Source organism: Ambystoma mexicanum, chromosome 3q (genome assembly GCF_040938575.1).
Source record: "Ambystoma mexicanum isolate Mex_15411 chromosome 3q, UKY_AmexF1_1, whole genome shotgun sequence".
NCBI classification, from domain to species: Eukaryota; Metazoa; Chordata; class Amphibia; order Caudata; family Ambystomatidae; genus Ambystoma; species Ambystoma mexicanum.
This window is the reverse complement of record NC_090926.1, coordinates 318,688,301-318,710,781: the sequence shown is the minus strand read 5'-3', so window position 1 is coordinate 318,710,781 and position 22,481 is coordinate 318,688,301. Positions and strand designations below refer to the sequence as shown.

At 45.5% G+C, this 22,481-nt stretch overlaps 1 protein-coding gene across 6 annotated transcripts in view; it reads left to right on the top strand.

Annotated features, from left to right (window-relative positions):
- PRPF40B (pre-mRNA processing factor 40 homolog B) overlaps positions 1–22,481 on the top strand; it is a 1,091,929-nt gene that overhangs the window by 70,351 nt on the left and 999,097 nt on the right. For all 6 annotated transcript variants that reach the window (XM_069653885.1, XM_069653882.1, XM_069653883.1 and 3 more), the window contains one exon: positions 11,791–11,836. In XM_069653885.1, coding sequence (XP_069509986.1) covers positions 11,819–11,836 — 18 coding nt within the window. In that variant the 5' untranslated portion in view covers positions 11,791–11,818. The remainder of the gene's footprint in view (positions 1–11,790; positions 11,837–22,481) is intronic.

The following is a 22,481-nucleotide window of genomic DNA, read 5'->3' as shown; positions in this document are numbered from 1 at the left end:
GAAGATACCGGCTTGGGTAACACTCAACTGAGCAATGGAACACCCTGCTGTGTCCGTCTGTTCTGGGGTTCGCCGCGTTTGGAATATGCAACCCCTGAACGAGGAGCTTGGGCTCTGAATAGCACATGATCTTGTGTTCTAACTTCTGGAGGGAATGAGAGCTTGTGTCCTGCCCCCTCACTGACGGTTGGTGTATGCCTTGGCTACTAAGACTCTACCCCCTGATCTATAGGGCCAATGCAAAAGTGCTTCTTAGATCTATTTCCTGATTCTCTGATCTATTTCCACTTGATGGAAAAGGGGATGAAGGTAGCACCCCAACCCACCTGACTTCCAACTGGAGCTGTGGGGGGGAGGTGTATCCAGGGAGAAGGGGTGAGTTTTTCCAGACATGGGGAGTTACTCTAGAATATTCCATCAAGGTAGATTCCCAGTGAGTCAGTATGTGGATCACCAGAGGCTTCAGACCACACACACTGCATCTGCTATACTTCTTTCAACAGGCAGTCACTAAAGAGCCATGGTGAACTTGTTCAGCAGGTCGGCATTTCTGGTCTGCAACTTGAGTGCCATGTGAGTGGGGAGGAAGATTCATGACCCTGCTCCTGGTGTTGAAGAGAACCCTCATTTACTCCATCTCCTGGGTAGGAACAAGCAAGGATATCTCCACATTCTGTACCCAGACACATTTCTCCAGGAGGGTGTGAACAATAGTCGTGCTCCTCCTAGCAGGGAGTGAAAAGGGTGCATAGATTATCCAGTTGCCTAGATAGGGTTGGACACTGATGCCCTGGGCGTGCAACATCAATCCATGGGTGCCACGATATTTGAAGCACCTTTCATTTGAACCAGAGACCAAAGGATAGTACTTGGAACTAGAAGTGTTCTACCCTAACTGAGAACATTAGAATCCTCCTGTTGCTCAGAAGAATTGGGATGCAGAAGTAGGCATCCTTGAGATCGAAGGAACGCCAGGATGTACCCGCTCAAAATCATGAGGGACAATTTCCATGAGGGTCTCCATCTTGAAGGGGAAGTCCTTGATGAAATGGTGGACCAACTTCAGGTCTATAATTGGCTGTCACTACGCTGAGGCCTTTGCCACCAGGAAGAGGATAGAGTATACTCTTTCCCTCCCCCGCTACCCCACACTATGCTGGACAAATTGCTGATTTCTGAAGGAGTTGTAGGACCGCCTTACGCAAAGGGATTTTTTTCTGGGGCTCCCTGGGCCAAGAGGTGACTACCATACTTGAGCCCTGGTGGAGTCTCCCAAGTTTGAGGGAGTAGCCTCTGTGCACTGTGTCCCGCATATGAATGTCTCTGACTTCCTCATCCCAGACCTTATTGAATAGCCCCCTACTGGAGATGAGATGTGGGGACCTGTTATTGAGGAATTGGGAAGTTGCCGGGGCAAGAGAGGGTTAAACCTGGGCTTGATGGGATTTTAGCCTCCTCTTTCATGGAACCTGCACTGTATGGAGCCTCCATAACTTGGAAGGACTGTTTGGACAGGTACCTAGAACACACCTTAGACTGGGCGGCTTTAGGCTTGGAAGGTGCTGTCGTCCTTAGCCTGCTGGTGCAACTCATTGATTTTGGGATCTGAAGAGCTTATGACTTAGAAGGGACAGGTGCACCAGGATGGCCTTCTCGGACACCTCTCGGTTCCAAGGGCTAAGCCAATACTTCTGTCCAACATCAAAGAGACATCCCCAAATTCAATGGCTCTCATGATGTCGCAGGATATATTGGAGTCTAGCATGACCTCCAGAATGATCTCTAAAAGGTTTTCACACCCTGGCTCCCTTTAATGCGGGAGTGAGTGCCTGAACGTCTTTGAGAAGTGGCTGGGTGACATAGCTGGAGTAGGTGCCTGCTCTCAGTGTGAAATTCGAGGCCCTATTGTCCCTTTTCAGATCAGATTGCAGTCTCTTGTCCACATGATATGAGAGAGCCACGTCCTTTGTAACCGCAGAAGGGTGCCTTGCGAAAGAGGGGATGATGGTATCAACCTTCAGAGTCTCTAGGAATTTCTGACCAAACTTGGACCAACCCCTAAGTGCACTTGTCATCACATCTCAGATATTGTGTAATAAAGGGATGCTGGTCTTTGGGACAAGCACATAGCAACTGAATAGACCAAGACACTCTCGGGGACAAGAGTAGCTATAATGTCCTTTGAATCCAAGTTATGTAGTAGGTTTGTAGCCACCACCTCCACAATCCCTTTCCCCAGGAACGTTCCTGCCATCACCCTCCACAACCAATGCCAACCGGAGCCTCCACAGTCAGAGGAACCAGGGGTACTGCTGACTGTATGGGAGGATAAGGTAGTGCTGGATCAGGGGCAGTCTTCCATGAATAGCAGTGTATAGTGTGTCCATGACCATGGCCCTGAGCTCTGTGGGGGAGATCGAGAGGATGAAGGCAGGCTCTGAGGACCCAGCGAGCACTGGAGAAAGGGGGTCAGTTCCCCCGAGGCTTCTCCTGCGCGAATGTAATGTGAAGCAATTGCTTCACTCCCGCGTCTGGTATCCCTTCCGCTGGAATTGGAGCAGAACCTGCAATCTATTATCCCTCCATTTGGGAGAAAGCTGGGAGGACCTCTGTGGTCTATGCTCCATTGCTAAGCCTCTGTAAGTACTAAGCTGTAGAGTTCAGTAGGATCAATAGGAATGTGTATATACCCCCTTGCCTGTGTTTACACTTGTAAAATAGTGGCTACGTTTTCTGCTCTTGGCTGTCAGAGCTCCGGCTCCACCCACAAGCCTTACTTCTAGTGCTGATTCGGAAACTTGTCCCGAACTCCCTTTTTCTGCTACAACAACCTGGATGGGCTTGCCTGCACTGTCCTGCCAAAGTGTGGACGGTCTGTGGCTTATTAAAGTGCACTCGCAAGGCAGGGCATAGTATCCAGCCTATGCTGTGCACAAGGCACTGGCCAGCAAAATAGGCACTTGGAAGATTGTATCTTTGCTCCAGTAACCTGGAGAAAAAACAATAAGGAAAGCATAAACACTTCTTGCTCTGCAGTGCATCTGTCGGGGGAGAGAAAAAGCAGGCGGTATGCTGTCTAAGTGGTACCCTTTGTATGCTTTTTGCTGCAGGGCAGGGTCATGGTGACAGCCTTGCCAGCAGGTTTTTTTTTTGTTCAACAAAATGTTTTTCTCTCTTGAGAGGCAGTTGCTTAATACCGCGAGGACTGGGATGTCAAAGGGGGTAATGGAAGGGAGGAATGGCATTGTGAGCACATGATGGAACTGGGATGCCTGGATGATACTGAGACGAAAATCTTTCAACAAATTCAAGTTTTTACCCTTCAGGGTAGTACTAGGAATGCTTTATAGTACTGAGAAAGGATGTACTGGGGCAGGATGATAAGAAGGGGCAGATTGGCTCTGGATGAGTGGTACCGGGCATTGTGGTTCCAGGAGACACGAAGTTAATGAGAAGCAGAATAGCATTTAGGAATATAGCTGCATGATTAAGGGTACTGCAGCAGATTGATAGTATTGATAGTATTGAGATGGAAGAATGGTACCAGGAGAACAGAATGGTACAAGGGCAAGAGGATACTGAGCGCAGGTGTATAGAAACTGTTGCTTAATAGTACTTAGTGCGGGGCAGGGCGATTCACTGGTCTGTGGAGTGGGATAGGTATTTGGCGCGAAGAAGGTTAATGGTAGGCAGAATGGCACTGCTCGCGAGCAGGGTGGTGCTTGGTAAAAGGGTTATTTGATGGAGCATGATCGTAGTGCGGCATGATGGTACCAAGCAAGAGTATGGTAGAGGTAGGATAAGGTGCTACTGGAAAAAGGATGTTGCTGTGAACAGGATAGTTTGAAAGAGTACTGGGGAGGGCCAAGTTAGCATTGGTAGGACTAAAAGGCTGATGTGGAGAAAGGTGAAACTGGGGAATTTAATGGTACTTTGTGCGGGATGCTACTGGAAGTCAGGATGTTGTATGGATGCAAGAGTGCTACTAGCAACAGGATTGTGAAGGGGAACTGTGGTATGGGAGAACGGTGATACTGGGTTGGGCACTGTAGTACCATGTTGGGAAAGTATTGTTTGGACAGGATCATATGTAGAACGCTGGATTGTACCACCGTATAAGACTGTGCTGTTGATTGGTGCATAGTTGGGCCAGTTTAAAACTGGAGGGTGGAATAGCAGTGAGAGACGGTAGTTGTGACGCTGCCATTGTGTTGAAATCAGTATAGTATTCGGTGCACCATGCAGAGTCATAGTGGAGGAGCAGGATGACACTAGTCAAGATAACATAGGGGGGACAGCTAGAATGCTACTGTCAGGACAGATTATTTCTGGAACAAAATGGTACAGGTAGCAGGTTCGTATTTGGATCGTTATGATACCGTGAGTCACTGAGAGGCTAAGTATTGTTAAACCTGATTGGAATGTGATGCTGTGTCGGTTACTTTGACATGTGTGAAAGAGGCCTACCGACGCTAGAGATTGCCAACAGCAAACACTGCAAGGCAGCGTAGCTATTAGTTCACTGTTGTGCCAATGCAGCCGCTGAAGTGTTTCTATTTTGAGAGGGTGCTTTGCAATAATGTGCTGCTCCAAATGCCAGCCTGCAGATGCGGAGTGCCACCCGTCCGTCGTCGATGGAGCTACCAGAAGGCTCTGTAATTCTACGACATGGAAGGTAAGCCCATCTGGGCTTAACACACCGCTCTGTGTGTTTTGTACATTTCGGAATATCACGCAATAATCTCCGAAAATGATTAGATTTGAAATCTCTGAGTCTTTTAAAATCAACCTGGACTGAAATCGCCCATGATCCCCTCTACCATGGCTGAAAGTGCCATGAGATCCTGAATCCTGTTGTTTTCTGCATTGCCTGTCCGTAGTAGGCTAATGCATGAAATTGCTGCCTGACAAAATGGCCGCATGGCGCTCCTTTTGACCCAGCCAAGCCTGACTTCCTATAGGCTTCGTGATTGGCTATGTTAGCTTGAAAACCTGCCTATTGGGAGCCGGCAGGTGAACGCCGGCCTCCCACCTAAGGCCTATACACACAAGGCCCTGTTTACCCCTGTATGCACCGTGTGTGCCGGTGCCTTCCTTGAACATCGGAGCTACTCAGCCATCCGCCACTACCCCCAATGTGCTTCAAAAATTGGCTTTCGGAAATTCGTGAAATACTACAAGCACGTAAGACTTTGTAATAGAGCCGATATAGAACATTTGTTGCCCCTCACAAGCTATTCCGATTATCTAAATGTACGTATATGAATATGCACCTACTTAGTCTATATTTCCCGGTCTATACTGCCCGTTTCTTCAATCTGTTTGCCATTACCTATGGTACCGCTCAGTATGGTCATAGCTCCTGTAAGTATTATTGAATTGGCTGCAGTAGTTATACTTTCGTTTTCTACCCAATGCCTGCTATATCTACCGCCCGCGTATTACAACTGTTAATTGCTCATAGGCGCGCCCACTACCCTACCTGTGTACTTCAGTCACGCCCCACTGTGTTGTGTAACAGATAACGGCGCCTAAATTGGAATATACCATGCCTTCCGTGCTACGATTACAGTAAATTCACATTTATACAGTCACTCCATTGTCATTGAGCCCCTACAACTTTATTATAGCAAGAGTAAATTAACTTTATTGATCATTTGTATAATAGATTTAGCAGGCCTGCCGTGTACAGTGTACACTATATACCAGAACTACTTAGTGACTGCATGATGTTTACCACGTTCGTCCTTTGCCTTGCAACTTCATTATTACAAGAGTAAATCAATTTAATGGATTAACTGCATATTAGATCTAGTAGCCTTGGCTGGTATGATGCGCATCAGAACAATTTACTGACCCATATTAACTTGTTAATTTGTACTACGTCTAGTATGTCAATCTGCCATTAACACTACATGATTATTCGTATCCTGTGTTAGCTAATTCCCGAGTACTGGTAATCTTCACAGAGGACTTGCTGACCTTCACCTCATTTCGTGGGTTATCTATACTTCTACTGTGAAGTTTTGGTGGGGATGACAAAACCTGTGGATCAGTGTGGGCGCTGGTTGGATGTATTAGTCCAAGAGGTTGCAGTTATGCCAGTGGTTTTCGGTCATGGTCTAGTCAAGGAATTGTTGGTGCATGTGATTTTTAGTTTTTTGGTTGAACAGAACCAAAGAAACATCTTTCTGGCAGTGATTGGCAAATATTCAACATAATTGAGTGCAAACAGCCGATGCGCGTTTCAACCGAAGTCTTTTTCAAGGCCAATTGAGTATCGTGGTGGGCTCAAGGAGAGCTGTAGTCTGGTCCTCCCAAGTCCGGGCGCCAGAGGGGCTGGGTAGCCTGGTCGGTGCACGGTTCGGCGCACAGGTCGTTGTCCGAGTTGTCAGGGAGCGGGACAGCTTACGCCAACTATGCTGACGACACACAAGTCCTAATCCCTCTCACCGGCATCTATGAACAAGATGCAGCAACCCTAACTAACATCTATGCTGAAATCAAAACCTGGATGGCAGCCAATGGACTTTGTCTCAACAGAGATCCTTGTTGTAGGCACCAAAGAAACACTAAACAAGCTCTCTCCACAATACAATACCTTTAACGTCGACAACACCACCATCACAGTATCCTCAGCAGTAAAAACACTAGGGGTATACCTCGACTCCTCTTTATCCATGACCCGACAGGTTAATGCCATAGCCTCGTCCACAGCACTCACCACAAAAATCATCAACGCAGTCAAACCTTTCCTATCTATACAAAACTGCCTATCCATTGCTAGAGCCACTGTCGGTACCAAACTTGATTACTGCAATGCCCTCTTCTTGGGCACTTCTGCTAAAAACCTACACAAACTACAAGTGATACAGAACAATGCCCTGTGTGCTGCGTTAAGTATCCCCAAAAGGGAACACGTATCCAAAGCAGGAAAAGATGCACACTGGCTTCCAGTCAAAGAGCGCATTCTCTTCAAGACACTGGCAATTGCACAGAAATGCCTCTCACTTATTGCTCCTCCCTACCTCTCCGAAAGGATTACCCCTTGCACATCCCCCAGACCCACCAGATCTCACCTCACCAACCAAATATACGTCCCCTCTTTTAAAAGAGTCAAAGCGGGTGGCACCAGCTTCCATCACTTAGCACCAAAAAATTGGAACGCCCTCCCCACAACCCTGAGAAATGAAAAATCATACTCTGTGTTCAGAAAAATCTCAAAACTAAACTGTTTAATTAAGTATTCTGCACAACTGCCTGAACTTTTGCCAAACCAAGCAACTGTTCCACTTTAACCCTGTAAGGAACCTGTAAGCTTGCCTGCATGTATGTAACTTTGTATGCAACTAAAGAACATAAGCAACACGCCTTCTGTAACAAGCGCTACGATGCCGAAGGGCTGCCAGCCGCAATACTAAATCAAATTTATAAATAAAAATATAGGATTAAAGTCAAGCGAACATGGCTTTCAGCCACTTCGTGTTGCTCGTTTTTGGATTTTTCAGCAAGTTCCTGTAAAAGAAGTTGGGGGAGCAAAAATGTACGATTGCATAACAATGCTCCTTGTTACTTTGGAGGAAGATTCTCCTTGCTCCTTTGTATGAACTATTCTGGCTTTCCCAAGCCCTTTGCTCATCTGCTATGCCTTCTATTCATTCTCTATTGCCTTTTTTCCTGATGCTTTCTCCTTATATGCTTGTAGTCATTTAATAATTGATACCTCAATATTACATCTTTCTATGTGTGTTTTTCAACTGTGTCAAAAAGTAAGTGGTGCAAACAGTCAAACTCCAACAGCCGTTTCTATAACCACTATATAAGTAACATTCATGTGTGCTATTCAAGGTGCTATTAAACTCTTTTTGTATGAACACACTGGTGATGAAGAAATTCACAAAAATATAGGGGAAGGGAAGCATTTGTTCAGAATCAAACCGAGAACAACTAATAAGATAAGGAACCTTATTTTCTTGCCAGGTAGGAGTCGTGATAAGCGCTGTGGATTGTAACAGGCCAATGGTGTAAGGGAGCAGTGGTGCCAACATTACCATCCAGGGTCACAGAATCTGTTATGTAAATGCATACATTGTCACTGTGTGATATAAACATGCCCCAGTAGCATAGACTCCTCTCGCTCTCGGTGGAGGCCTTTGTGTGCAGGGCCATCTGGGCACTTCTACAACATTGCTGAAATGAAGACTAATACCTCGCCCCGTTTACACAGAATCTTAGCAGGCTGTGCAGTACTCGGTTCCTTTGTAGCAGGCTAGATTCTGAAGAATTTCGTAATTTTTGATCATTTGTTTTGCATGTTGGATCTCTGGCCCATGGGGCAACAGTGCAGCCAGCCTGGGGGACATTTGCCACTTTGCCCTCCTTGCCAGTCCACCCCTCACAAGGGGCATCTAAATTCCTTCTGCTTAAAATATATCCTAGGAGAAGTGGGAATAATAGATTATCTTGCAACACCAAGATGCCTAAGAAGGCTACCTGGAGCCCAGCCTGTAATCGAGAGAAGTCGGGAAACTCAAAAAGCATGCTGCTCACTAAATCCCTGGACTGTGCAGCAGACAAGAAATGTGCTGGATGCTGTATCCCCGGACTCTGAGACAGACAAGAACTGTGATGGTCACTAGAGGCCATGTAATGTAAATACTAGAGTTAAGAAATGTGTATGCGTAAATTAAGTCCTTTTAGGATGGCACCTTGCAGCTTGTTCTGTAGTACCTTCATCCTTGAGTTTAGTTGCAACGCCCTGATTAGCACATCCCTCATCTGAGACTGGGTCTTTAGGGTGAACAGAGGAGCATTCGAAAGGCCAGATCATTGCAATGAGAAAGCCTAAAGAAAGCAGAAGAGCTCCTAATGCCAAAACCTTTCTTTTCAGACCCACTCAAGACACTTGGGGCCTGATTCACAGAAGCATTTAATAATGGTGCAATTCCATAGGGAAACACTCAGCGAATCAGGCCCTTATTATACTATGCCGGGTAGGACAATCTTTTATGTTAATCGAAATCCAACCTTATAAGCCTTTTTATAAAACCCAATAACAAAAGATAATGAACTTCAATTCCAGTGCCTTGAGTATTCTTTTCACCCCACACCCTACTCAAAGGCACATCCCACCCTCCATTCCTAGCCCCACTTGTACATCTCTACCCTCTAAACCTAGAATCACCCCATTACCAACCCATGCAAGCATATCTACACCACACCCATTTCCTTCTGCCAGTTCCCCACTCCACATCTCTGCCCCAATACACACACATGCACAGCATCACTTTCTAGTTACATCCCTAGAGGCACATGCCCCACTCTACTACGCACACACTTTCCAGATTCAAACATCACTGGCACATTGCCAACCTCCATGCAGCGACCAATCTACACAGACACAGAGCACACTCCCCAAGATACATGTCTACTGTCACTTCAAATCACCTCAAAGACCACACATCAGGAAGAAGCGAAAATTCTGTGTAGCAGAGAAGAAAGAAAGGTAATGGAAGAGAGAGGAAAGAGGATGGAAAATGAGAAGGAAAATAGGTGTATACGTCGACGCCCTTGAAACCAGATTGGTTCTACTCCCATATGTTCTACCTGACCAAAATTGTATGGTCTTGAACATGTAACTGAAGTTCCCTGTTCTACTAAACATTGGAGTGATTAGAAATAAACCGAACTCTGGTGTAACAGTTAATTAAACCAGAAAGAATAGGCACTTGAAGAGGGATGCGCTTTAGTGGCTAAAGTGCAGACTTTTCCACCAGAATATATAGATTCAAATTTTGGTTTTCAAACTTTACCTAAAAGTATGATATCGACCACTTCCCTTTGGGTACAGTACTCCAGTTTCCTTATCTGCCAATTATGTGAATGAATAGAAATAAACTGTACAGCAGCGTCACAGGGCTGCATTAAAACAGAACGATTGCGGAAAAGAGGGGGGCAGATGCAGTCTAGCAGTGAAGTTATCGACTTTAGAACAAGTTTCAGTCCAGGCTCCTTCATTTGAGCAAAACCTTTGAGTTTTCACAATCCCTGATCACCAATTTAAATGTTAATCTTAATAGATATTTGTACCGTGCACTATCACCACCAGAGTGGTCCCCTGGCGTTAAAGCAAAATACTACATACAGAAATCCTTGATTTATGGTTGGTTCAGTAGCTATGCCATGGCCGCATCTGCTGCCTTCACCTTTACAGTATTTGTTGCATTCGTCCCATTTTGTCTTTTCATGCAGCTAAGCTTCTTGTCATGTCCTCAATCTTCTCCTGCCCTAACCGTTGTTCTGCTCTTTTCATTGGCTTGCCCTCCTAATACCTCACCCATGGGAGCTCGGTATTCAACTCTATTTGTCTTCTTATTTCACTTTCTCTGTGTTTCTCTATTATCCATTCTCTTCTATCTCTCTCTTTTCTTCCTTATGACCTCTGTCTTTTTCATTTTCTCTGTATTGTCTTTAAATGTTATCATGGAGTTGCACCTCCCTACCTTGCTACTCTCATCTCAATTTATGCCCTTCACGTCCCCTTTCCTCACAACATCTTTGCCTGTGGCTTCTCCTAAACCTCCCTGTGCTCCCTTTCACTTTCACTGTTTCTCCTTTCTTGCACCCAAAATCTGAAACTTTCCGCCCTCTGACATTGGTTATTTCCTTTCCCTCCATATCTTTCATTCTCGTCTAAAAGCCTATCTTCTTTCCTTCCTCTTCTCGTCCTAAAATCCTCTGGCCTGATCATTTGCTTTAACACTTGTTCTGATATGCACAGTGTTATGTTACAATGTGCAGTGGTTTGGAGAAAGCGCTTTATAAAATCTCAATAAAATACAAACTATAAATACACCAGGAGTCTTGAATTTCTGGCACCAATGGGGATATTTGGGTATAACCTCCTTGGATCAACCTGGATTACTCAAAGTGATACATAATTACGACCAACTTTCATTCTCGCAACAAATGTAATCAACCTACTGTCTCAATTTTGGGAGAGGGAATCCATCTCCTTCTTACCAGACACTCCTGAAAAAGAGCAGAGAGAAGCCGACATGAATAGCTTTGCCCTGTCTAGGTGAGTAAGTAGTGGAAGCCATCCCATTCTCCACCTGCCAGGAGGGCATAAATGGAGCCATCCCAATCCCTTCTGCCCTGGAGACAATAATGGAAACCATTCACGCTCCTCAATCCAAAAGGGAGTAGTGGAGACCATCCAATCCTTCCATATCCGTGAGAAAATAAAATGGGACACCCTACTGTTTTCTGGTCAGGAGAAAGTAAAGGAAGCCATCTCAATGTCCCCTGCCCAGGAGAGTGTAGTGGTGGCCATTTTAGTCTCCCCTTTCTAGGAGAGACTAATGGAAGACACTCTACTCCAGTCTGCATAAAAAAGTGCAGTGTAGACCATCCTGGCAACAGCATTGAAAGCCATCGTACTTTACACAGGAAAGCAGTGGAAGCCATCATACCCTTTGACCTCCATGGAGAGAACATTCAAGGCCACTGTACATTGCCATGCCCACCAGAGTTCAGTAGAACTCATTGTACTCTTCTCCAACTGAGGAGAGAGCAGGTGAAGCCATTGTATTCTCCACATCCCCGGAGAGAGCATAGACAGCCCTTATGCTCTACATTACCCAGGACAGAGCAGTGGATGCGATCTGACATTCTTCCTACATCCTCGGGCGCTCAAGTTGTATTGGCACCTAAGCTGGTTGCACAGTTGTGGGTCTGAGTTTTCCACTATCCACCTGCTTTGTAACAGTATCTCTTTCTCATTGCCAGGTTGAAGACCCCCAGCAATCTGCCACCCATGATGCCACCTCCTTTTGTAAGTACTGCTTTAACGTTGCTGCACAAACCTCCACATGCGTTGTTTTTAATCTTGTATGGAATCTGCTTACTTGAGTAATGACATCTCATGCATACTTTCTAAGCAAAATCTGCAAAGGCTCTGAATCCTTTCGATTTTTGTAGTTGTTGCATGTGTAGTGCTTATGTTAAAACATAATCCCTTGAAATGTAAACATGTTTTACCTTTTCTCCACAGTGTTAATGGGCAGGTAAATCACAGGAAGAAGCAGTGAAAGTCTCAGATAAACATAGATTCCTAGTACTGCAAAATCGCTGCAGTTCAAATATCTATGTCATTCTCTCGCTCTTTCTCTCTCTCTCTCTCTCTGCCTCTGCTCTCTTTCGCTCTCCCTCCTACACTTTTTCTTTCTCATTTAATTTAGTAAAAGTATATATCCCATTGAAGGTGTTCTGAGGGGGCAAGCTGTTTGTTAAGTTGAAATCAGCAAGGAACAATAAGAAGGAGCTTGGGAATGAAGTAAATCATAACAAGGAAAGTCATAACATTGTTTTATTTTATTATTAATGTACATAGAAAACTTGGAGTAACAGATTGGAATTCTTTGAAAAACGCAAACGGAGATGATGGCGCAATATAAACTGGTGCAATTCAACTTTGATATTAGAAAATTACAATGACGTCATATGGATTGTATATAATGAGTATTCCAAGAGAAGCTGAGATCTAAAATCACAGGAACTGAATAAAAACGCAATACTTTTATTTCTTTTGGAAGAACAGAATTTCCCTGTAACCTGACCGCAACAGGCACAGATTACCCAGGGTTTGAAATTGAGGAGAGCTGAGAACTATTTAGCTTGCAGCTCAGAAGCGCCTGGTTAGCTTGACACCAACAGCTACCAGGAGCGCATTTTGACTCCACAGGCAAACTGATGCCAAAGTAACACACCTACAGGAGTATTACCTGTGGATTTGGGAACATCGATAAATAAATCTATATGGCATTTGAAGCATAAGGCCTCATAAATAATGGGTTTTATGTGAAAATGTCCTTTGGGGAAAAAGTCGTCAGGTAAGCAATTTATTTTCCCTGCTCCCCTAAAAGCCTTATCCCACATATTCTAAGACGGGTATTAATTACTATTTTATCTTCAGTACTAAAGTATTTGTGCTTTATTTTTTTGGGAATGAAAACGTGGGGAAACGTCACACCATGGCAACCTTTTTCCAGACGATTGTATCACTGTATACTAAATAATGTACAAAATGATGATTTGCAGAACCCTATGTACTAGCTCCTCATTCCACAGTGGGAACCTCTGATCACTGGTTAATGCTGGATACCCTGGAGCTGTGTTTAGCTTCCGCTTATCCAATCTTAATTTCGATCCTCATTACCATATTGATTCTGAACTCCCAAAAACCGCTTCTTGAGGCTTTTAGCGGACCTTAAGCAGTGGACCTCTAGCCTGAGAGTATCATGAGTCCTACAATCCCTGCTTGCACCAAAAATACTCGGCTGATCTGCAAGGTAAGACCAGGCTGAAGACTGCTCTTATTGTTAACTAAGCAGGCATGTTTACAAAGAATACAGGGAGACAATAAAGGATTATAAATACTGAGATCACATGATTGTTGTCTTGCTCCAATACCATCCTGGAGATAGCTGAAGGCACAGGCCTTAATGGAGTAAGGGTTGATTTGGAAAGTCCAGCAAAGACAGTGATACCATATTCATGCACGGATAGTACACAGGATTCAACTGCAGATCGACAATCTCCAGCTGGGATCAAAGGCGTTCGTCCTCTAACAAAGACAGAAATGTGCTCATCAATTTCGGCTCAGTTGGGGGTCTCGGACAAAGCCCATGAACTTGTATTCTCTTCTACAAATTATCAAATACAAAATCCAAGTAAAGAGGGCTATATTGAAGATGTGCATCTTACATAGAGTGAATGCTAAGAATCAAGGCACGAGCATGCCAAAAGGTAGAACATTTTATTTTGTTTGTATTGAATATCTGCAGGTGGCATGATTGGGTGACAGGTGTTCCCTTGTTAGGCTAGCGATTGATTGATGCCCAAGATTACAGGCCACAAATGTAGAGGAAATGTAAGAAGATAGAAAATATATCTTAAAAAGAGAAGTTGCAGACACTGAAATGGTTGGAAAATGTTTTGTCTTGGACAATAGGCTGAGGATGTGGGATCCAACCCAGATTTCAGTGGCAGCCAAATGGGTAGAGACTGTATAGGATCTTGCCATGGTTGCACCAGGAGTAAGACACTGGTGCCCTGAAGGATTGTATACTTTCCTCCGGACCCCACCCCTACAAACAGAATAATAGTACACTGCTGAGGGGAAGAGTTCAGCGAATAGGTGAATGTGCAGTTACACAACTCTCCCAGCTTGCAAGAAAGCAAGAGCAGGGTTACTTACAAGACTGTTCACCACATGCCCCCGCTCCTCCCTTCTCCCCTTCTACTACCTTAGAGAGGCTGCGGAAGGACTACAAACCTAGCTGAACCACACCTCACCAGATGCTTGCATGAGTCCATAGACCATTTGACCCGCTTGATGGTAAAGACCACCCACAAGGTGTTATAGGCGGCCTTAATAGCACATAGAAAAATAGTCCACAGGGACCTGACCTGAAGGGAACAAGGATGCAAGCTACGTGGAGCACAAGCACTGACCAGGGACGGAGGTCAAACAAAAAACACAGAAGACAGAGTTAACACAGAAGGATCCAAGGGAAACAATTCAGGACTGTTCCAGGCCAGAGGTACACAAATGCCAGGAACCAACAGAGAGAATCCAAGAGCCGTATCCAAGAAGAGCAAGCTGTGTTGTTACCAGGTAAAGAAATCCAAATGTCAGGAGCTAACAGGGTGATCCAGAGACAAATCCAATAGGTGGAAGCCAGGTCGTTACCAGTAGATGAATACAAACAACATGAGCTGATAAGGGTACTCAAGAAGTAAGTCCAGGAGATAGAAGCCAGGTGTTCAGAAGGTTAGGAGCACTGTAATCAGGATGCAGAACAGATACGCTGGTCACGCACTGAAAAGCTGTTTCAGCAGTGCAGAGCCGCTGTACCCCAACAGTTTTATTTCTGTGTTGGTGGGCACCCTGGGATTCCGAAAACAAGATTGGCAGTGTGTCGCTGGGCGTGGTGATGTTGCATGTGCTGGGGATGCTGGGAGACATAGTTCCCAAGAGACGCCCTGTCTCCCAAATGCTATGGCAGCCACCGGAACCATCAACGCGAGCGCCCGAGCAGCGGTAGCGGGCAGCCAACCATGACAGAGCCCCCCCCCACAAAGCCTATGGCCTCCCTCAAGGCTATCTGGATGCAGGCTATAGAATGTGGGCACTAACAGTGGGGCATGCACATAGTGCTCCGGCTTCCAAGATTGCTCCTCCAGACCTTAATCTTTCCAATCCAATAGGTAATACAAAATCCCTCTAGAAACACGAGAATTTAAGACAGTCAGTAGATTGTATTCCTCAGAGCCTTCCGCCTCATTGATAGGAGGATGAGCGGTAAAGCGGGTACCCTGCGAACATGGTTTCACAATGGACACATGGAAGACCAGATGGATCCTCCACTTGCGAGGAAGGTGCAAGTGGACGGCAACAGGGTTCACAACCAAATTGACTACATAAGGACCCACAAAGCGCAGCAGCATTTACAGGCTCCTGGAATGCACAGGTGGGTTGTGGATAGTGTGAGAAACCTGAAGGTGTCTCACCCGCTAGTTCCCGGGGGTCTGTCATCCAGGTGGCCAAGACACAACCATCGCTTTTGGATCCAGTTCCTGTGGGTGGATCAGTGCTGGAGGATCACCTGGATGAGGGGTCCTCTGGGAGTGGAAGTGGGACACCGCAGGGTGAGACGTGGTATCCCCTTCCCAATAACACTTTTCCCCATCCTACCAGGTAGGATGCCTAGGGATTCAATGCCCCCCCCCCTTTTCCGACACAAACACTTCACGGACAGTTCTCCATGAGCGACAACGGACTAACACCAGAGCCGTATACCTGACATGTCCCAACACCATGGACAGGCAAGGTCTGGCAATTGCAGATTATTACACACACCTGACTTCCATCACACTTCCCCACACGGATAAAAGGCAGAGCACAAAAGCACACTCTGAGCGAGGCAAACCACACGAGGAAACAGCAGTTCCAAGATGGTAGCTTAATACTAGGAGAAAGACGGCGAGATCGGAGAGAGTCGCAAGGAGGGAAGTAACTGTGACGTCTAAAGACCGTTACTTTTGTGAACCTCGGAAAGTAAGAAACAAAAGACCAGGAACTAAGGCTTATCAAACCTGCACAGTGTGTCAGAAGAACCCAGGGCTCTCCCGCATCGATAACCAAGGCGGGGAGGAGCTATTTGCGCCGTGGTACTGTCCTTGGCTCCTACAATGAAGCAGCGTCAGAAAAGACAGCACAGCCGGTGAGTCGGAGAGACTGATACCAAACCAGCTTGTGTTTTCAACCAAAGTTGCAAGCGGCAACATTGTACAAAGAGAACAGTGTGTGAGGCGTTTGCAGAGAGCGATGCAGATATAATTGAAAGACAAAAGAAGTAATTGAACTTTGTGAGGCAACCCAAGATTCCATACACAGAGTGGTCCGGCGCCACGTGGGCTCTCATTCAAAGGTCTCTGTTAGGTATCCAACTGATGCTGAGTGTGAGAAAAAGGAATACTGAGATCGAAGTGGTCATTCAACAGGTCTTGCTAAATCCCGTTCAGATTCGAAAGTTTTCGATAGTTTAAAGTAAATCACGATTGGTCCGAGCCCGGCTGAGGGAGACTAATTGACCAAAAGAAAGGGATCTGGGGTGAACCGTGAGTCACCCGAGAAAGAATGATCTGAACATAGTTTGAATGGGATCTGATCCCCGAAGAGGGGGAATCACACGTTGAACTTTTTGTTTTGAAAAGGATCTGAACCTGGCTGAGGGGGATCCAGGGCGAACGCCCAAATTTAATACTGGTAAAAAGGAAAATAATGTTTGCGTATTGTTTTTGTGTACACCAGGCCCTCTGAGTCAAGACACTTGCAAGAAGCAAAGAGACTTGGACACAGAAGGTCCTGAACTGTAAAAATAGAACTGTATTCTTGTGCCACAGAAGCCAGGGTGTGTGCTTTGCACGCGTGAACCGCCTTGTCCCATGTTGAAAATGTGGGGAAGGGAGGCCAATGGCCCTATCATCCTGACTTATCATTTTGTGAACACTTTTTTCTTTTTCATGAACTTCACCCCACACTATTTATAAATTAGTAGTAAGGATTGGCAATACGGTTTTTAGTGTAGGCCCCTTTTGATTTGACAAGATATCACTAGGACTGCATTATTTGATGGTCGTAGCTGGTTCCCATCTGTAGATTTAGGTTTAGATAGGCGTTTATCTCACCGTTGTGAAAGTTCAATAAACACCCTTGAACTGTGGTCACTTGTGTCTGTCTTACTGTTGATACCACGCCTTCCTTAATAGCTATACCTTGTCACCTATCTTGTAGACAGGAGCCGGTCTACGGTGAGCATCACTGTAGCACTTCGTTCTGTCCTGTGACATTTGAAGGTTTTTGTGCACCTGTGCTAGTGGGGCCATATGCATATATCGGCCGGAGGGTTTACCGTGGTTAGAGTGAACTCGATATGCAGCATGCAGGGGTACTGGCCATGCAGAGTGTAGGACGGAGGTGTCCCTACTGAGGAGTAAATGGCGTTATTGTACGCAAACTGTATGAGATATGCACAAAGCTGAGGGGACGGCGATTAAAATTGGTATTTGACCTTAAAGGTGAGATTATTGACGAAGGCTCGACTACCTCGGCATCAGATTTTCCCACTTTAGAAAGTGGGTAAAGCACATAGACCGGGCCTATGCCAATATGGGGAGAGCATGGAGTGGCATAATACAATTGGCAAATAAAGCTAAATGTAACTCTGTGGCTTCGGCCTTAGAAATCCATAGAACACAGGTTTGGGGGGAGAGGGCTATACAGTGCAGAACTGTGGGGTTGCGGTAAAAAGTTAATATTCTTGCAACAACAGAAAATAGTGTCCTGAAAAGGCTGTTATGCCGTCCCAGTAGCTCCCTTAATATACCTGTCCATATGGAATTGGGTCTGGTCTTCATTCAAGAAGTGTTTGCCCTAAAATCACTGTTGCTCTTGATCCGCATTTGGTCAGTGGTGGGTCATAACAAGTTCTGTGATGCGTTAAAGGATTTGTTATCTTTTTAAAATGTGTGTGTGCTACGATGGTTCCGGAATATAAAGGTGCTAGCTCTCAAGCTAGGGCTAGAGGCAGAATTTATCAGTGATGCTGAAAAAGCAATAGTTGGGGATACCTATACGCAGTTTGTTTGCGGTGAATACACTTCAAGGTACCTCTATATGGCTACAGCATATGAATACCTATTGCATGTATACAGTGGAAGAATATTTAACACTGATAAACGACCCTACCATGTGCACTCTGTATGCAAAAATGCATATTGGAAATCTGCCTCAAGCATCTGTTAGAGCCAAATGGTATTGGGATCTTTCTTTGTCCTTTTTGTTTAAATTAAGAAGACACTTTATAACACTTTCTCTTCACTTGTCCTCTGTACAATGCTTTAAAGAAAATAAATTTGAAGGCATGTATCAGTGCTAAGTCAGTTATCAGTGCTACATTTTTATGCAAACAGGTGAAAACTATTGATGTCATTTTTGCTGTTTAAACCATCCTAGAATGTGCTTTGAGAGAAAAAAGAGTTTGAGGTTTAAGATTTGTCGAATAACTATAATATTATGATTTTTGTATGTTGGTTTTTGTTTTTTATGTGGGATTTTAACTATTTTTAACTCCTTTGACTTCATTTTCACCATGCGTAAATTGTTATGAAACTTTTATGAAAATGAATTTTTGAAATAAAGTTGAAACGAAAACAACAACAACATTGTAAGTAAACTCTGCTATACCAAGAAGAGACTTCCAGGTTTCTTGCTGTTCCAAACAGAGACATCAGAAATATTGCTCTAGAGTTTGGTTGGTTCTCTCTTATTGACTGTCTGAGGGTAATAGGCCCTGGAAAGACAGCCACCTATGCCCAAAGAGGATACCAGGGCATGCCAGAATCTGGAGGTGAACTGGTGCCACGGTCAGATACCCTGATCGTAGGAAGTCTGAAGGAGCAGAAGACATGGCAAAAGTGAAGGTCTGCCAGGATCTGGGCTGAAGGAATCCCTTTACAAGGAATAAAGCGGCCCATTTTGATGAACAACTCAATTATTATCAAGGAGGTATCGTATCCCTGGGTATGGGTGTGTGGCGGACCTCCTGACGAACCAGACACGGGAAAGATGCAACTCTCTAGGGAAAAACGCTCAGATCAGGGATGGGAGCAGGGATGGAGATGGGCATTCTTGCTGATGCCTACATCTGTCGTGCTCCGGTGAAGGTCCTGGCCTAACTGGGCCCAACTTCCAAAATGGCAGCGGTTCGGCATACATTCAGCGCATGGGCTATCTACGGTCTGCAACTCGACATTTCCTACAAGTGTCTACATGCTAGTGTAATTTCTATACACCTCCCACCTCCCCCTGTCACCTTGTACCATCAAGTGGGCGCACTCTTAGTGTATTGCTCTCAGTCTGAACTGCTTGGGGGGACGGGAGCTGGGCAAGCATCCCAACAGGCACTATTCCACTAGAAAATCAATGGTAATTCAGTACCAAGGCTTCTGAGGAATCGGTAGAGGATGCAAAAAACCAACGGGAGTTCCTTTCTCTGCTTTGCACTGGACACAAATAGCACATTCTTGCTCATACTTGACAATGTCCTTCCCCCATAGACGGCTACCAGTTCCAAGGTCATACGTTGTCCAGGGGAACCTAACAGCTTACTATCATGGCACCATTGGAATGCTTTTTAGTGCAAGTCAGCACTGGGGAGATGCAACCACCCTTGCATAACAGACCCTCATTTATAGCGTGATTTATGTCCCAGACTTGTTGTGGCTGTTGGATCACCCATTGCCGTAAAGGCATCAGAAAATAAGGGGACAGAGTAAAGTTAGACAGAACCCTATCCATTACAAGGATCAGCTCCTGTTGCAAAGGTTCCAGTTCCCGGGCACCAGGACGAGAAAGGGCATCCGCTTTTCTATGCATACTCCCCCCTCCTCCCCTGCATGCTAGGTTATCATGAAATGTAACAGGGAGAAGAAGAGATGCCATCATGCTTGGCAGGCATTGGAGCACTTGGCGGAAGCCAATTGCAGCAAGGTTTGATGATCCGTATATACAAGGCACTGATGTTTGACCCCTTGCAAGTGGTGCCTCCATTCCTGAAAGGAGACCATAAAGACCTGCATTTTTCGTTAGGAGACCGTATACCGTTGTTCCGTGCCGTCAGCTTGTGGGAATAATAAGCCACTGGGTGCAGGTAGTGCATCTGCAGACATCTCTGTGAAAGAACAGCCCCAATAGATATCGTCAATGCGTCCGTCTCGACAACAAACTGTCGTACGGGGCCAGGGTGCTGGAGAACTGTAGCGTGGTAAAGGCTTCTTTCAAGGCCACACAGGCTTCCTGTGCTTCGGTGGTCCACCTGAACTGCGTTTCTGCCATGTCAAATAGGTTATAGGGGCTACAATGGATGAGAAGGAATTAATGTAACGCCTATAGAAATTGGCAAAGCCCAAGAACAACTGTAGGGCTTTCACAGAAGTCAGCGGAGGGCATTCCAATATGGCTTGTATCTTGGTGTTTCTCATCTCTGGGGTGGGGGGGTTAAGAGGAAACCCAGGAATTTGACTTCAGTGGTATGGAAGGCTCAATTTTCCAGCTTGGCATAGAGTTTTAGTCCTGAGGCACTGGGGAACATTGGGCACATGGCGAATGTGCTGTGTGTGTGTCTCGGAAAAAATGAAAATGTCATCCAGATAGACTATGACACACTGTTAATTTCACCAGACTATGACGCACTGGTAATTCCACTAAGCTCTTTTCCGGAATGCATGTGTTACTCTTTAGCTGCCACATTGCCAAATCACATTGCAGCTGCTGCTGCGTCAATAGACAAGGCCCATTGAAAGTACATATATATATGTATGTGCTATGCCCTTTTGATATGGAACATTGAATTTATTTTAAAATGTTTTTTATTGGCATTTATGGTATACATCATCAGTTGGCTTCACAGTTTGCCATCTTTGTTACATACACCTGTAAATTGCATTAAAACGGCGATTAACGTTATAACAAAACAAACAAACAGTCTTCATCGCTAGCTCAGTTCTCGGGGTGCACCTCCTCCTGTTGCAAGGGAGAATCGTTGTGCTGGGTGACGCCAGAGTCAACTGGGGCCAGGGGGTGTCTATTTGAGTTTCCACATTGCAGTGGCCCAGTCCTTACCGGTCCTGGGCATCTTAAATGCGAGCATAATTTGGTCATGGGGGTTTATCGTCTGAAGGGTGGAACATGTCAAAAGTCAGTGCTTTCCAGGCCTCAAATGCAGGACCCATCTCTTCTCCCGCCCTGGCCAACCCATCACCCCATACCCTTGTTTTCTGCATTAGCCGAATGTCAAATTCGCTGTGCCACCTGGAGTATTGTGGGCCTCCAGCCTTTTTCCATGCCATCGCAATAGACCTTTTAGCCAGCACGCACGCCATATCCATAAATGTAATTATATGTCTGAATTTGTTGATCCTTGGGTAAACTCCCAGGAGGCATTCTTTAGGTGTTCAGTTATATCTAGTCACCCCAGCCTTTCTGCAGGCTTTCTCTATTGCGCCCAGAAGCGTCGTACTTTCAGGCATTCCCAAAACATGTGCATCATTCCCGCTTCCTCCGACCCGCAGCAGGGGCAACCTGTATTTGCATTTTTACTAAATTTGGCTATCCTGCTCGGAGTCATGTAGGTCCTATGCAAAACATTTAGCTGGATTAACCTAAATCGGGCATTTCTTGACACTTCCCGGGGGTATGCTAGAGCCCTCTCCCACTCCTTCTCAGTGATGACACTCCCAAGGTCTGCCTCCCACCATTGCTTCAATTTAGCACTTTTGGGGTTAGGTCTGTCTGCCAGTACGTTGTAGAGCCTGGACATAGGTTTCCACCCATCACCCAAATTGTGTGGTAGTGTTAGTAGTGGGTCTGCCTCCGGTTCCCCAGGCCATTCTTTCCAGCACTTCTTAGCTACCCTCCTGATCCTCTGGTTCCATAGGAACTGGCCCTTGGGTAGTCCTTCTTTCTCCTTCATGAATTCAAACTCCCTGAAAACGCCCTCTTCGTATGTGTCCCCCCAGGTGTATATGCCATACCCTTCCATTTGCCTTCTGGTCACCAGGTCGGTCCACCCTAGCTGCGCAGACTGTGGCTGTAATTGGGGTCTCAGGTGAATAGGGGTGTTCGCGTCCTGTCAGTTTTAGTGCCCTGTCCCAAAATCTCCTACCTACGATCATTGGGGTGTTGCTTAGGCATCTCAGTGAGATTCGCAGTGTTTCTTTTAGGCGCACAGGTGCAACCAATTGCTTTATCAGTTTTGTCTCCGAGGTGCAGGGGTGTTGCTAGATCTGGTAAAGATCTGGGGCTACGCTAATGACGGGACTGTCAGGACTCAGGGCTAGCTAGCGTTTTGGTT